The sequence below is a fragment of the Arvicola amphibius genome, chromosome 8 (genome assembly GCF_903992535.2).
Source record: "Arvicola amphibius chromosome 8, mArvAmp1.2, whole genome shotgun sequence".
NCBI lineage: Eukaryota > Metazoa > Chordata > Mammalia > Rodentia > Cricetidae > Arvicola > Arvicola amphibius.
Window position 1 is genome coordinate 79,899,748 of NC_052054.1, and position 15,210 is coordinate 79,914,957.

General features: G+C 49.3%; 1 protein-coding gene across 1 annotated transcript; it reads right to left on the reverse strand.

The window, feature by feature from the left end:
• Nucleotides 1-4,044: 4,044 nt before the first annotated feature.
• On the reverse strand, nt 4,045-14,777 carry Upk1a (uroplakin 1A). The gene is made up of 7 exons (XM_038339820.1): nt 14,697-14,777; nt 12,081-12,281; nt 8,884-8,958; nt 8,636-8,743; nt 6,757-6,936; nt 4,730-4,813; nt 4,045-4,603 (listed from the first exon to the last, which is right to left on the reverse strand). The coding sequence occupies exons 1-7, from the start codon at nt 14,775-14,777 to the stop codon at nt 4,559-4,561; spliced, it is 774 nt and encodes a 257-aa protein (XP_038195748.1). The 3' UTR covers nt 4,045-4,558.
• Between the last annotated feature and the right edge of the window lie 433 nt (nt 14,778-15,210).

Here is a 15,210-nt window from a genome sequence, read left to right on the forward strand (position 1 = left end):
AAAGAAAGAAAGAAAGAAAGAAAGAAAGAAAGAAAGAAAGAAAGAAAGAAATCACACAGGGTGATGGTGGCCTTTAATACCAACACTCAGGAGGCATAGGCAGGCAGATCTCTGTGAATTCAAAACCAGTCTGATCTACAAAGTGAGTTCCAAGGCTGTTACACAGAGAAACCCTGTCTCGAAAAACATAAAAAAAGAAAAGAAAGAAATGTCCTCTATGGGCTCGGACATTTGAGTACTTGTCCTCAGTTGGTGGGTCTGTTCAGAGGAGTGACGAGAGGTCTATGCAGCTGAAGGAAGGACAACACTGGCTTTGGGAATGTAAAGCCCTTCATCCCATTTCCAGTTTTGTTTTCCTTGGAGATGTAATGTCTCAGCAACCTGCTCCAGCCAGCATGAGTACTATGCCTCCTCTCCATGAGATACTCTTATCCATTGAAACCATAAACCCCAATAAAGTTTTTCTCCTAGCCTTGGTCAGAGAGTTTCAGTCACAGCAACAGAAAAGGGACCAACACATATGGCATGCCCCTTTACCCACCGAGCAGTCTTACTTGCCCACGTGTCTCCCCCAGGGCTTTGCGCTTGATAGGCAAGTGTTTTATGATGAACTGCATCACCTAAACCTCCCTTTCAAGATGAGGGCCAGGGTGTCATTATGTAGCCCAAGCTGTTTTCAGACTTGAGATCACCTGTTTTAGTCTTCCAAGTGCTGGGATTACCGGTAGCAACCACCACAGCTGGCTTTGGAGAGGGGCCCGATTTACATTCTCATGGGTCCTCAAATCCTAGAACAGTGTTTGTTTGTTTTAAGGTGGAGTCTCTCCGTAGCCCTGACTGTCCTGGAACTCACTATGTAGATCAAGCTGGTTTTAAACTCATAGAGACCCTCCTGCCTCTAAAAGCACCTCCATCCCCCAACTATCTGTTGGTTATTTGAAATAGGATCTCCTGGTCTCTCCATAGGTCAAGGTGGCCTCAAACTCCCTGCATAGTCCATGCTGGTCTTAAACTCCGGCTCCTCCTACCTGTCTCCTGGATCCTGCATTAAAGGAGTGTGCCACACACCTGGCCAGTTATTACTTCCCAACTCTCCTTGTGATAATATGTATCTGCAGGCACTTCTAAGTGAGTATTCAGGACAGGTTCACAGAAGTGGAACTGGCTGGGTAAACATATGCAAGCTTTACATTGAAATGAAAAACAACAAACTTATTTTTGTGGGTGGAATAGGATGGGTTGGCGGCCTGCTTGGTTGCTGTGAACCATTGCATTATTCTTCCTGTTCTATGAGTTCTCATGAGATGCTCAGTGGGGCAGAAAAGAGAGATAGGCACGGGAAGTAGCGAGGGACCGAGCCATGTGGATGCTCCCTATCAGGTGAGCCACAGCTGGTTAGAGGTGGATGATGGAGGAGAGTTATCTATGTTACTTTCATTGGTTTATTAATAAAGAAAACTGCCTTGGCCCTTTAAGAGAACAGAAAATTAGGTAGACGGAATAGACAGAACAGAATTCTGGGAGAGTTGGGGAGAAGCTTCAGGCAGTCGCCATAGTGAGTCTCCATGCTTCTCCTCTCCGAGATGGACACAGGTTAAGATCTCTCCCGGTAAGCCACACCTCGTGGTGCTACACAGATTACTAAATATGGGTTAAAGGAAGATGTGAGAATTAGCCAATAAGAGGCTGAAACTATGGGCCAGGCAGTGTTTTAAAAGAATACAGTTTCCGTATAATTATTTTGGGTAAAGCTAGCCGGGTGGCGGGACGCAGCCCCGCTGTTCCCTTCTACAGGAGGAAGAACAATACAGTCTTGAAAAGGCTGAAGGATGGCAGGGAGGAACAGACACCAGAGGGCCACCTCCCTCTCTTAAGCCCTGTTCTGACCTGGCCCTTGCCTCTCTGCTCCCCTCTTACCCAAAGGCACTGGTCTCTGGGCAAGAGGCCAGAGAGGAGAAACCTGTCAGGCCAGCCCAGGCTGTCCCCACCAAGCCACACAGCCGTCAGGCCAGCTGAGCCACTTAGCAGGTATGTGGCCTGGAGCGGTCAGCAAGGGTGGTGGCAGACCTAGGACAGAAATCAGGTCTGCCTACCTGACTCCCTCCCCTAGAGGCCAGATTCACCCTAAGCTCCCAAGGCCTGGCCTGTCTGAACTGCTTTAGGGCAAGTTCAGAAACGCTTAGCAGAGTAATTCTTCCCTCCATGGACATTCTGCACAAAATACCAGCAGTGGCATATTTTTTTTAACTTTTTAAAACTTAAATATTTGGGACTGGAGAGACAGTTCAGTGGGAAGGGCTTGCTGCTCAGTCTTGAGGGCCTGAGTTCAGATCCCCAGCACACGTGCAAAAGCTGGGCCTAGCTCATGTGTGCCGCTGTGGTGGGTGAAGACGGGAGCGGCCAGCCAGTCCAGCAAACAGGTGAGCTTCAAGTTCAGTGAGAGAAGACCCTGTCTCAAAAATAAACCAGGAAGATAGCCAACAGCCACACAGCCAGCATTAGACAGGTGGGGGTGGTGCAGGCCTTTAATCCCAGCACTCGGTGTGGGGGGGGACAGAGGCAGGCAGAGCTCTGTGAGATCGAGGCCAGCCTGGTCTACAGAGCTAGTTCCAGGACAGCCAGAGCTACACAGAGAAACTCTGTCCCTGCCTGTCCTGTTTCAGGACAGGCTCCAAAGCTACAGAGAAACCCTGTCTCGAAAAACCAAATAAATAAATAAATAAATAAATTTTTAAAAAATAGTAAAAAGAAAACAAACAAACCCTAAAACAATTGGGTCCTGCGCTAAGAGACAGCGACTATTATAATCCCCATTTCGTAGATGACACAGTGAGGCTCAGACTGTTGGGGGGGGGAGACTGGGGAGAGCACAGGGCTGCCTCTCCCAGAGAATCCCAGCCACGCGCTAAGTCACAGTGAACTTGTTCAGGAGGACATCTGCTAAGAGCAGAGCAGCACGGAACACCCCATGTCCTTGATGTGGTCACAGGTTAGTCAGACATGTGCCTAGAGGTGGAGACAGTTTCATACTAGGGATTACAGAGAAGCCAGTTCAGCCAGTCAGCGAGCTGGGCCTCCTCTTGTGTATTAAAATCTGGAATATATCACATCTCTGTGGTGTTTTGAAAATTCTGATTTGAAGACAGTCATAGTGATGCATATCTGTAATCCCAGCATTCAGGAAGCAGAGGCAGGGGCATCAAGAGTGTGATGCTAGTGGCACAATGACTCAATGGGTAAAGAGGACCTGAGTTCAGATCAGTAACGCCAGCGCTGGAGCGGGCAGAGATGGGAGGATTGCTGGGGCTTGCTGGCCAGAAAATCCAGCCTGAAAAATATGTTGGGCTCATGGTTCAGTGAGAGACCATGTCTTAAGGGAATAAAATGAGGCCCAGAGAAAGACAGCTGACCTCCTCTGGCTTCTGAGTGCGTGTGTGTATGAGTGAGCACATGCACACACACACACACACACACACACACACACACACACACACACAGAGCCTGGACTACACAGTGAGACTATGTCTGTCTCAAAAAAAAGAAAAAGAAAAAAGAAAAGGAAAGAAAGAAAGAAAGAAGGAAGGAAAAAAAGAAAAGAAAATTTCAAAGTGTGAAGTCTGATGTTCTCAGAGGAGTCTCGTCTGAGAGTGAAGGCAGTTTCTGGAAACCTGGACGGAACTGTATCCAGACATGCATGCAGCCAGTCATCTTGAATCAACGGCATGAGCCAATATATCCCATGTGATGCTTCCCCGATGCCAGCCAGATTTCACCACTTCCTTCTGAAGTGTTACTCACTCACCCTTGTCCCCAAAAGAAAACAAACTCAGGCTGAGGGGAGTGTTGCATGCCTGGGATACCAGCATTCTAGAGGTGGAGACAGGAAGGGGAGGTGGTTGTGGCTCGCACCTGTAATCTTATCCAGGGGCAGGGGGCAGAGATCACCTTGGCTTCCAGGCTAGCCTAGGATACATATGAATTCCAAAGACTGTCTGGGCTTCAGAGTAAAACCCCCATCTCCAACAACAGAAAAAGAGGCTCGTGTTTATTTAGTCAGCCAGTATTTATTGGCTATCTGACCCATGCTCAGACACGTGCTGGGTGATGCCAGGATCCACAGTGACCATAGCGGATCTGCCCCTCCCCCCGCAACAATCTAGGTCTGTTAGAGCTTCTACAAAATACTGAGCAGCAATGGCTATGCCTGCAAGAAGTTCTGGAAGGCACAAGAGAGGTACATGGTGGGTTGTCAGGAACAGCGGCAGGGCCTCCAAGGACAGGCCACTTCATTGTCACCAGAAAGATAAAGAGATCAACCAAGTGCAACAGGACCAAGGGGGTCCAGGCACACAAATCCAGGCCTGGGGCACAGCTAGGGCCCAGGGCAGCTCCTATACCTACAAAGGGACTTTGGGATTGCAAAAAGGGAAGATGGAGGGAGGTGGACAGGGATGAGCTGTGGCTGAGGTACACGGGGCTGGGGGTGGAAGGAAGGCCCAGGTGCAGCTGAGAGGCAGGAGCTTCAGACAGAGGAGCAGATACGGCCTCACCTTCATCTTCAGAGAGTGGTGTAGAAATACATGGCTACCAGCATCACAGGGAGCTAGGTGGGAAAATGACGAGATTGGGTGCTCTAGCTCAAACCCACTTGCTTCCCCCAAGCCCACACCCACACCCTTGGACACCCACAGGTCCCTCCTCCACAGCCCCCAGGTGCCCCTTCTCTCACTGTCCACATCAAGATGGCGAAGCCGAACCACGATATGCCCCAGGTGTAGCTGTCAATGGCATGACCGATGTGCTCAAAGCAACCCTGGAGAGGGGAACGGTAGAGGCTTGTGAAGCTATCGTGGGAGGGTGGTGGGTGATGGAAAGTCACCATGTGCCCTGGGAGACATCCCTTTCTTCCCTTTCTTTGCCTTGGGGTTGTAGACATGTTCGCCTTCTTAGGGAAGCCAAGAGAGTGATCACTGAACCCAGGGCCGGAGCCAGCAGGTGCTGCTGGGATGGCAGCTGTCAGTCTGGGCTTGCTTGTGCTCTGCCCGGCTTTCTATGCTACCCACAAGCCCTAAGCATTTAAAATCCAGTTCTGTTTGTCATTCATACCTATTACCTCCTCACTAGAGACAAGGTTGAGCCAGGCCAGAGCCCTGTGCCAGGGTCACCTTCCTGGATCCTGTTCCAGCCACAGAGCAGCTAAGACCACAGGTCCAGAGTACATGACCCTGTCCGGTGCAACCAAGCCTGGGACCAACTCTGTTCCTTGTTAGTAGAACACAGGCACAATTCTGGTTCTCTGAGCCCCAGTTTTCCAACCTGCTAAGTGGCAGTCTGGAGAACAGATGCGGGGATTCTGAGGTCCCTGGGATATGGAATAATCTGGAATAATGGAAGGTCCCTGAAATAACGGAAGAACATGCATGGGACTTTGACTTGAGAATGGGCTGTCCTAGTCTGTCCTTGGGGGTGGGGTATCCCGGGACAACTCCCCTCCAGACCTGATCGAAGACTTGTAGCCACAGGTACAAGTGGGACTAGGTTTCATCTTAACCCCCCTACCTCTTGCTTATGCCCCTGCCCTGCCCTGGCCTCCCTGCTTTCCCCCTCACAGGGACGAACCTCTTCCTCTGTCGTGTGCCAAGCAGGGCCATTGTCATCTTTTCCCCCATGTGACTGTGATGAGCAGCTGCAAATGCCAGGCAAAGGGAACGCTCCCCGTGGGTCCTTACTGCTGGCTGTGCTACCGCTGTGACGGCCGCAGTAGTTTCCGCTTTGTTAAGCTTTGGTTGAGACAGGATCTCACTATGCAGCCCTCTCTGACCTAGAATTCATTACGTAGACCAGGCTTGCCTTGAATTGCTTATTGTTGTTATTATTTTGAGGCATGATGTAGTCCTATCTGACCTAGAACTGCTATGTAGACCAGGCTGGACTTGAATTCATAGAGATCCGTCAGAATGGGGTCAAACCCGAGCACCGCCACACTTCACCTGCTATTATTATTTTCTTTTTTAGGTTTTTTTTTTTTTTTTTTTTTTTTTGAGACAGCGTTTCCCTGTGTAGCCCTGGCTGTCTTGGAACCCACACTGCGTAAAACTGTAAACCAGGCTGACCTTGAATTTACAGAAATCCTCCGTCCTCTGCTGGGATTAAAGGTGTGTGCCACCATGCTCAGTTGTCATTATTTTCTGAGACAGGGTCTTGGTTATATTGCCAAGGCTCAAACTGGCAGTGGTCCTCCACAATGGAGATGACAGATGTGCGCCACCATGACCGCTTTCCGCTGTTATTTTTTAATATTAGCGGTACTAGGAGTTGAATCCCAGGCCTCTTACATGCTTAGGAAATCACTGTATCACTAAGCCACACCCCAGGCCCTCACTGGGGGATTCTAGGCAGAGGCTCTACCACTTAGTGCTCTCCTTGGCCTTCTTTTTACTTCTGAGGCAGGGGCTCCTGAAGTTGCTCCGACTGGTCATGTGTCCAGCCTAACTCAGCTCACTAGTTGAGCAGGATGACAGGCATTCATGCAAGGCCTAGCTCCAGCAACTGCTCCTCTTGGTGCAGACATCAGGTCTGAATCAGAGTGTCTGTGCATCCTGCTTACTCATACAAAGAGCTGGGAGGACCAGGGAAAGAAAGAAAAGGCCAGACAGGAGAGGCTGGAAGACAGATGGACAGACGGACAATTGAAGGGGGAAAGGGAGAGCAGAATGGACGGACAGACAGACAGACGCAGAGGGCAAAGGGACACACCTTGGTGAACAGGTAGTCCATGTGGCCCACTCTGCAGCCTTCTTCACTGATGGGGATGAAGTTCCCTGTCCGACGACAGCACAGAGGGGGCCAGGGAAATTCCACTTCTGGAGTGGCTGCCCGGAAGGCAGATGTGTAATTCACCCAGTCCAGGGGGCCAGATGTGCCACAGCATTCTTGCTGTGGAAAGAACCAACTTTAGGCAGGGCTGGGCTGAGGTGACACTGTTAAAGAGAGGCAGATTGGCTTTAGGCACAGCTGGTCCTCATTTGTTAGAATCCTGGGCTCTAGTGTGTGCGTGCGTGCGTGCGTGCGTGCGTGCGTGCGTGCGTGTGTGTGTGTGTAAGGCTGATAGATTGGGCCCAAGCCTAATTTAAAATTCTTTTGTTGATAACTGTGCTGACAAAATGACACCAAAAACTAGATGGAGTGGGGTGGCATTGCTGGGAGACAGCCCAGCAGTTAAGAACACCTGATGCTCTTCAAAGATCCAAGTTCAAATCCCAGCATCCATGTGGGGTGGCTCACAACCACCTGTAACTCCAGTTCCAGAGAATTTGATGTCCTCTTCTGACCTCTGTGGGTACCCACACACACGTCTACACACACACACACACATTCACATTAAAAAGTTGAAATCTGCCCTTTGGCGGTGGCACATGCCTTTAATCTCAGCCCTTGGGAGGCAGAGGCAGGTGGATCTCAATGAGTTTGAGGCCAACCTGCTGTACAAAGCAGTTCTAGGACAGCCAGGACTGTTACAGAGAGAAACCCTGTCTCAAAAAACAAACAAACAAACAAACAAACAAACAAACAAAATATAAAACAACCAGAAGATTTAAATCAACTCAGCCTCCCAAGAGCTAGAATTCTAGGGTTTCACCACAATGCCCATCTCAAACGGGTATTTAATCAGAAGCCCTTGGATGGACACCCTTCAACACGGTGTAGTTTCTGGGCTCCTGCATGATTTGGGCTGAGCTAGGATTCAGCAGCTTCTTCCTCCTCCACCTTCTTTTTCTGCAATATTATGTTGGATGCAATTAAGAGTTCAGCTTCTGAGCTAGACACGGCTGTATTGTATCTCAGATCTGGAATATCAGAACGGGAAGGTGGAAACAGAAGCGTCTGGATTCCAAAGTCATCCTTGGGTGTACAAAGAGTTCAACACCAGACTGGACTTCAGCAAACCCTTTGCTGTCGTTGTTTTTGTTTTTTTGAGGCAGGATTTCCCTGTGTAGCCCTGGTTGTCCTGGAACCCACCCACTCTGTAGGCCAGGCTAGCCTCGAACTCACAAAATCTACCCATTGGGGTTAAGGTGTGTGCTACCTGTTCACTCAGCTTAGTGGAACAGGGCTGTAATCCTAGCTAATCAGGAGATTAAGACAAAATCACAAATTCAAGGTCTGCCTGGGCTACATAGTGAATTAAAGGGTAGTCTGGGTAACTTTGGTGACCCCATCTCAAAAAGTTAAGAAAAAAAGAGGGGGGGGCTGGAAGGTTGGGTAACAAATAGCTAAGTGGTAGAGCCTTTGCCTCAAATGTATGAAGTCCTGGATTGGGTTCCCAGCAACACACACACACACACACACACAACAGTGGGCTCAAGGTCAGCCTGGCTTACATCCTAAAGGTCATCATTTTCACCATCACTACAATGGATGGAGAATCACTGGAGAATCCACTGTCAGAGTCACACACAGTGCAGGCTGCCCTGCCACTTACCAACCTGGTGACGAGAAAGGAAACTTCTGGGTCTGTGGTCTACAAAACCATAGCAACCAAAGGCTCCCCTACCCCGCCTGGGTCCCCTGAGTGGATTGTCTTCTGAATATCCCCTCTGCTGTCATGGAGAGATGATCACAGAGCCCAACCAACCTCAATCATGACTCTGTCCCAGAGGCGGGTTAGCTCCTGGCCCTGGTCGCTGTCTGCGCTGTAGAAGGTTAGCATTTGCTTGGTGATCAGGGATGGGTTGGACACCATCTGAGGAGTGGGGGGACAGGGAAGAGCAGGAGCCAGCTGGCTAGGGATGGAGGCCCACCTCCCCTCGACCCTTCCAACTCTAGGGATGCCATTCCTCCCCCATCCCTTCCCGACAGGGTTCTAGCCCCTGCCTGGCTCACATAGTCTCGGTGGGTGTAGGATGTGATGCAGGAGGCACACTCGAAGATGTAGACTATGAGCATCAGCAGCAGGTACTGCAGAGAGAGCAAGGGCAGCCATAATGCAGAGGCCAGATGAAGGCCTTGCACCTCCTCCACAGTTAGCCTGGAAATCACTACATACAGAGCTGGATTCAAATTCACAGAAATCTGCCCACTCCCTCCTGCCACCAAGAGATGGAATTAAGTGTGTGCCATAATGCACAGTCCCAAACAGAACTGTTATTCAGCAGGAGAGTGCTACCTAGCATATATAAGACTGTTTGCCGTGCAGTGGTGGCACGCACCTTTAATCCCAGCACTTGAGAGGCAGAGACAGGCGGATCTCTGTGAGTTCGAGGCCAGCTTGGTCTACAAAGCAAGTTCCAGGACAGCCAGGACTGTTACACAGAGAAACCCTGTCTCAAAAAACAAAACAAAAAAGAAAAACCAAACCAAAACAAAAGACTCCGGGTCCCCTTTCTGGCAATGTACATACACACACGCACACACAAATCAAATGGAGGATTGAATTTTGAAAGAAGTAGAGGTGGAAGACTGAAAACTCGAGACCAAGCTTGTCAGTGGTGGCGCACACCTTTAATCCCAGTGCTGGTAGGGAGGTAGAAGCAGGCAGATCTCTGAGCTCTAGGCCAGCCTGATCTACAGAGTGAATACCAGAACAGCCATGGCTACACACACACACACACACACACACACACACACACAAATAACCCTTGTCTTTGGAAAAAACAACAAACCAAAACAAAACCAAAAAATGGGGAGAAAGATATGCCAAACATATTTTTTTAAAAGTGGTTAGGGGCCAGGCATGGTGGTGCATGCCTTTAATCCCCAAACTCGAGAGGCAGAGGCAGGAGGATGTCTGTGAGTTTGAACCTAGGCTAGTCAACACAGGACAGCCAGGACTACATAGAGAAACCCTGTCTCAAAAGAAACAACAAACAAAAACAGTAGTAAGGTCGACTTTTAGGCTTTGATGAAATTGTTCTGCTGAATGTGTGATTGGAGAGTGGGGGAGAATGGAAGGGAACAGGAAGAGAGGAGCTGGGTGTGGTGGTGCACACCTTCAATCACTTGGGCGGAAGCAGCAGGTATCTGTGAGTAGCTTAGCCTACGTAGTGGGTGCTGGGCCTGGCCAAGCTACACGATGAGACCCTGCATCAAGAGAGGGGGATGGGGGGGGGGATGAGAGGAGGAAGGGAGTGGTGAGGAACTCCTTTCAATAACAGCTTCCTCTTATACATAATAAAGCAAAGTGTCCCAAGCAGTTCCCCTCCCAGACCCTGCCCTGTACTGTTTTCTGACTGCCAGAGAGACTGCTGCCTCGCTCCGGCTGGAGGACCCTTGCTCACGCTGCTCCGGCCACCCAGAACACCCTTCTGTCAGTGCGCACTGGGCTCACTGTCCCCCACATGCTTTTCTTTGCTGCTGCTGGCTGTGGGTTTTCCTCAACCTACCAGGCTCCCTTCACTCCCCAAATCAAGGGCTTTTTAGTTGTGTTCAGAGCTACTTGTTCAGTAAACTTTATATAAGCGATGACCCCGGTAGCCTAAAGGACTCTCGCTCCGTAGCAGGGGAAACACCTGGGAGAGGCCACAGCTTCCCTCTTGGAGCTTTGGTTTCTCTGCCTGGTGAAAGGGCTTAAAAGCACAGTTTTACAAGGCTTCATGAGGACAGAGAGTTCATTGCCTGAACCGCTTGCTGCAAGGTCAAGGGCAGGGCAACGTGAGGAGGATTAAAAGAAGGGGTTCAAGCTGGGCGGTGGTGGTGGCGCACGCCTTTAATCCCAGCACTCGGGAGGCAGAGGCAGGCGGATCTCTGTGAGTTCGAGGCCAGCCTGGTCTACAAGAGCTAGTTCCAGGACAGGCTCTAAAAAAAGCTGCAGAAAGACCCTGTCTTGAGAAACCAAAAAAAGAAAAAAGAAAAAAAAAAAAAAAAAAGAAGGGGTTCGGCAGTTCATTTCAAAGCAGGCCTGGTTTGCCCAGTAAATTCAAGGTCAGACAAAGTTTAGCCAGACCCCCATCTCAAAACAAAACAAAAAGACTATGGGCTTGGGTGGTGTGACGGCACACACCTATAATCCTAGCACTTGAGAGGCTGAGGCAGGAGGATTGTCAGTTTGAGGGCAGCTAGGGCTACATAAGGAGACTTTGTCTTCAGACAAACAAACAAATGAAAGCGGGGGCTGGAGAAATGATTTAGCGAAAGCCATGTGCTGCTCTTACAGAGGACCCGAGTTCAGTTCCCAACTTCCCCACCATCACCCAACAGTCAACTGTTACTCCAGCTTCAGGGCACCCATCTCTCTCTTTTGGTTTCCTTGGATACCTGAGCGAGTGTGCACACACATATGCACACTCATGGTCTAATAAAAATACAAGAGATCTTGGGGCTGGAGAGGTTAAGAACACTGGCTGCTCTTCCAGAGGACCTGAGTTCAGTTCCTGGCAACCACGTGGTGGCTACAACCATCGGTATTAGGATTTGATACCCTCTTCTGGCCTGCAGGTGTACATGCAGAATACATAAATAAAAATCTTAAAATAGAATAAATTTTAAACAAAAACTAGACTGGAGTCAAGAGCTGGTTTGTTCCAGTGTAACTGGGCTGTGACCTCCTCTCTGAATCTGTCAAATAGTGTGGAGATGATGACAGTGGTGGTGGTGGCATTTCATCATAGGTCACGTGACATGTATGAACTAATTGTGTAAAGGACTGAGTTCAGGGCATAGGTTGCATCTTGTTCTTGTTAAATGCTAGCTGTGTTATTACATTTCATTATTATTGCCCCAACTCAGACCACAGACCTTGGAGACCAAATAATTGGGTTTCAATTGCCATTATTTTATTGGGAATATATATATATATATATATATATATATATATATATATATATATATATATATATATATATGTATAAATACATTTATATATTTACTTATTTATTTATGTCACTTTTAGGAGTCTCTTTATAGCTGTCTTGACCATCCTTCCCCTCCCTGTACCCCAGTTTCCTCTGTACAATGGGGGTAATGGCTGAAACTGAGGTTTGGGGCCAGGACAGGGAAATGGTGCTGTGAGGTCCTCAGTGGGTGCCATCCAGAGTCATGTCATGCCCTCACTGTCGCCTGCCATCCCCCACCTGGGATCTCACCGTGAGGATCATGGACCGATGGCGGCAGAGTGCGGCTCCTACACCAAAGCTGGCCACCACGAAGAAGGAGAAGCCGCAGAAGATAGCAATCCAGGCACCCGCGAAGACATCATCCTTGCCTGAGACGCCCATCAGTGGGTACACACGGTACTGGTCAGCTGTCACCCACACTGTCTCGGCAAACAGGGCCAGGCCTGACAACTGGGCAAGGAAAGGTTAGGGATGTGTGCCTGGAGCCAGCAGTTCAGAACCACCACCCCGCCCCCTGCCCCATGCCCTTGGGATAAAGTGGGCTTGGAAGGGAGGCCAGCTCACACCTTTATAAGCAGGGATGGGGTGTAGAGAAGCCAAGAAGGAAAAAACGGTCCAGCCAGACCCTCAGCCCCCACATCCCAGGAGCCAGTGGCTTCAAAGATAAAAGGAGAGGACCCATGCCAGGCTTTAGCCAGTTCGTTCATCTGACATCTTGCACTGTCCCGAGCAAGGCCTGTTTCTGTGGCACCATGATGAGGGCAGTAGAGGCCACATGGCAGAGTTGCCTGTGTGACTGTCCAGATGCCCGGAGCCTGGCATCCTGTGGTCTTATGTGGAGCAGCCGAGAGGCCATGGGAGCAACTGTTGGACATACAGCAGGATACACTGGAGCAAGAAAATAGGCTTATCTGTTTCTGTTTGCTTGTGTTTGCTTAAGGAAATATCCGAAAGACTGCGGGATGTCTCTCAGTTGGTAGAGGGTTTCTCTAGCCTGCAGAAAGTCCTGTGCCAGTCTCGTATAAACTGGGCCTACTGACGCATATCTGTAAGCCCAGTAGAGGCAGAAAGATCCAAAATTCAAGTATTATTCTTAGCTACATAGGGTGTTTGAGGCCAGGTTAGCTTATATGAGGGACTTTCTCTAAAAAATAACAAAAAAGGTAGCTGGAGAGATGGCTTGGACGTTAAGAGCACTGGCTGTTCTTCCAGAAGTACTGAATTCAATTCCCAGCAACCACATGGTGCCTCACAACCATCTGTAATGAGAGCTGGTGCCATCTTCTGGCCTGCAGGCAAAACATTGTATATATAATAAATAAATAAACTTTTTAAAAATTAGTCTTAAAAAACAAACAAGCAAACAACAACAACAAAATCAGGGGCTGGAGAGATGGCTCAGTGGTTAAGAGCACTGGCTGCTCTTCCAAAGGTCCTGAGTTCAATTCCCAGCAACCACATGGTGGCTCACAACCATCTGTAATGAGGTCTGGTGCCCTCTTCTGGCCTTCAGGCATACACACAGACAGAATACTGTATACATAATAAATAAATATTTTAAAAAAAATAAAAATAAAAAGTCTTGGCTAGACATGGTGGTGCATGCCTCTAATCTAATCCAGAGGTAGGCAGATCTGTGAGTTCAAGGCCAGCTTGGTCTACATAGAAATACCCTAAAAAATAGAAGAGACAGCTATCTCTGGATGTGGTACATGTCTTTAATCCCAGCACTCAGGAAGCAGAGGCAGAAGGATCTCTACAAGTTAGAGGCTAACCCAGTATACTTAGCAAGGTCCAGGTCACCCAGGGCCACCTAGCGAGACCCTGTCTCAAAAAACTGAAAGCAGTCACGTTGTGATCATAGCTGCCATGTTTAAAGATGTTTATTATGTCTTGTGTATGAGTGTGCATAAGCAGAAGTGCAACGCCGTAAGTGTGGAGGTCAGAGGACACTTTTGTGGGAGTCAGCTTCCTCCCTCCATTCCATGGGTCCCAGGAATTGACCCATAAATCCTCAGGCATAGCCACAACACCTTTATTTACCTCCAGAGTCATTTCAAAAGCCTGCATGTTTTTGTTTGTTTTAAGACACAAAACTTTATCTAAATTTTGTTGGTAGTTCCAGGCTCAGTGTGAGCAGACCTGGAACTGACTGCCCCAAGTGCCCAAGTTGGGGGAAGGAGGAAGGGAGGGGAAGAGCCCTGTTCTGCCTTGGTGTTGTGTTCTTTTGGTTGTTGTTATTGTTTTGCTTTGCTTTGTTGTGACTGAGTCTTGCTATATAGCCCTGGGTATCCTAGAACTCCCTACTTAGACCAAACTGTCTTTGAATTTTCAGCGATCCCCCTACCTCAGCCTCCGAAGTGCTGGGATTAAAAGTGTGGGCCGCCACACCCAGTCAGAATGATTTGTTTTAAAGATTCGGTCTCCTTGCAGCCCAGGCTGGTCTTCAAATCTCTACTTAGCTGAAGCTGGTCTTGAACTCTGTCCTGCTGCACCTCCAAGTGCTGGGATCATAGAGGTGCACAGCACCCCGCTGCTCCCTCTTCCTCTCTCTCTCCCTCCTTCTCTCTCAGGACTCTGTTCTAGGTCAGCCTCCAACTCACAGCAGCTCTTTAGCCTCATCCTTCCAAATGCTAGGATTACGTGTTACGGGTGTGCCATCATTCCTCTTACCAGGCATTTTTCGCAAGTTGTAGTTGAATCTACAAGCGCCATGTGGACTCAGTTAACAGACCAGGAAGACTATGAGAACAGGCTGCTCCTGCTCCCCCCACTCCCTTCAGGGACTAGAGACTGAAGCAGATAGACTTGGGGCTGTCATCCCCCCCCACACACACCCCATGCTCCCCAGAACTGGGGCCTCACCAGAATAATGATGTTGCCTACAACCAGCAGCCCCACCACCACAGGAGACCCCTTCTCTCCCTCTGTTGCTGCAGAGGCCATCTTCCTGCTGGGGACATAGAAGCAGGGGTGAGATAGGACAGAAGTTAGGAGGGAGGACCCAGCAGATCCTCTTCTCCTTCTCTCAGGGGATGCTCATTTGCTGCAGAGCCCAGGCTGATACCCATATGCCCAGCATCCCACAGCCTGGCTGTGCATCTTCTATAGAATAAGAGTTGTGCTCTTACAGGGCAGTTGTTGCCTCTCTGCTCCCCCTGCCCTGTTAATTCCCAGAACCAACCCCCTCCTTACCTTCTCTGCCAAAGCCTCTCTGGCCAGCCCCACCCACCCACAGCAGCTCCCTATATAAGTCCCAAACCCTCCAAGGAGGAGGGGACAAGGGTTCAGCGGGCCGACCATGATGGGAAGATAGATTTTATGAGTGATTTCCAGACCTGAAATTCAGGATTGAGCTTGTGACTGGCCAGTGGGGCAA

Bases quoted from the DNA above. Each gene is read 5' to 3' on its own strand.
- Upk1a (XM_038339820.1), bottom strand. From the start codon at position 14,777: ATGGCCTCTGCAGCAACAGAGGGAGAGAAGGGGTCTCCTGTGGTGGTG. The intron at 12,282-14,696 runs GTGAGGCCCCAG...TTCCTTGCCCAG, and splicing joins TAGGCAACATCATTATTCTG to TTGTCAGGCCTGGCCCTGTT. The intron at 4,814-6,756 runs GTGTGTCCCTTT...TCCCCTCTCCAG, and splicing joins TGGACTACCTGTTCACCAAG to GGTTGCTTTGAGCACATCGG.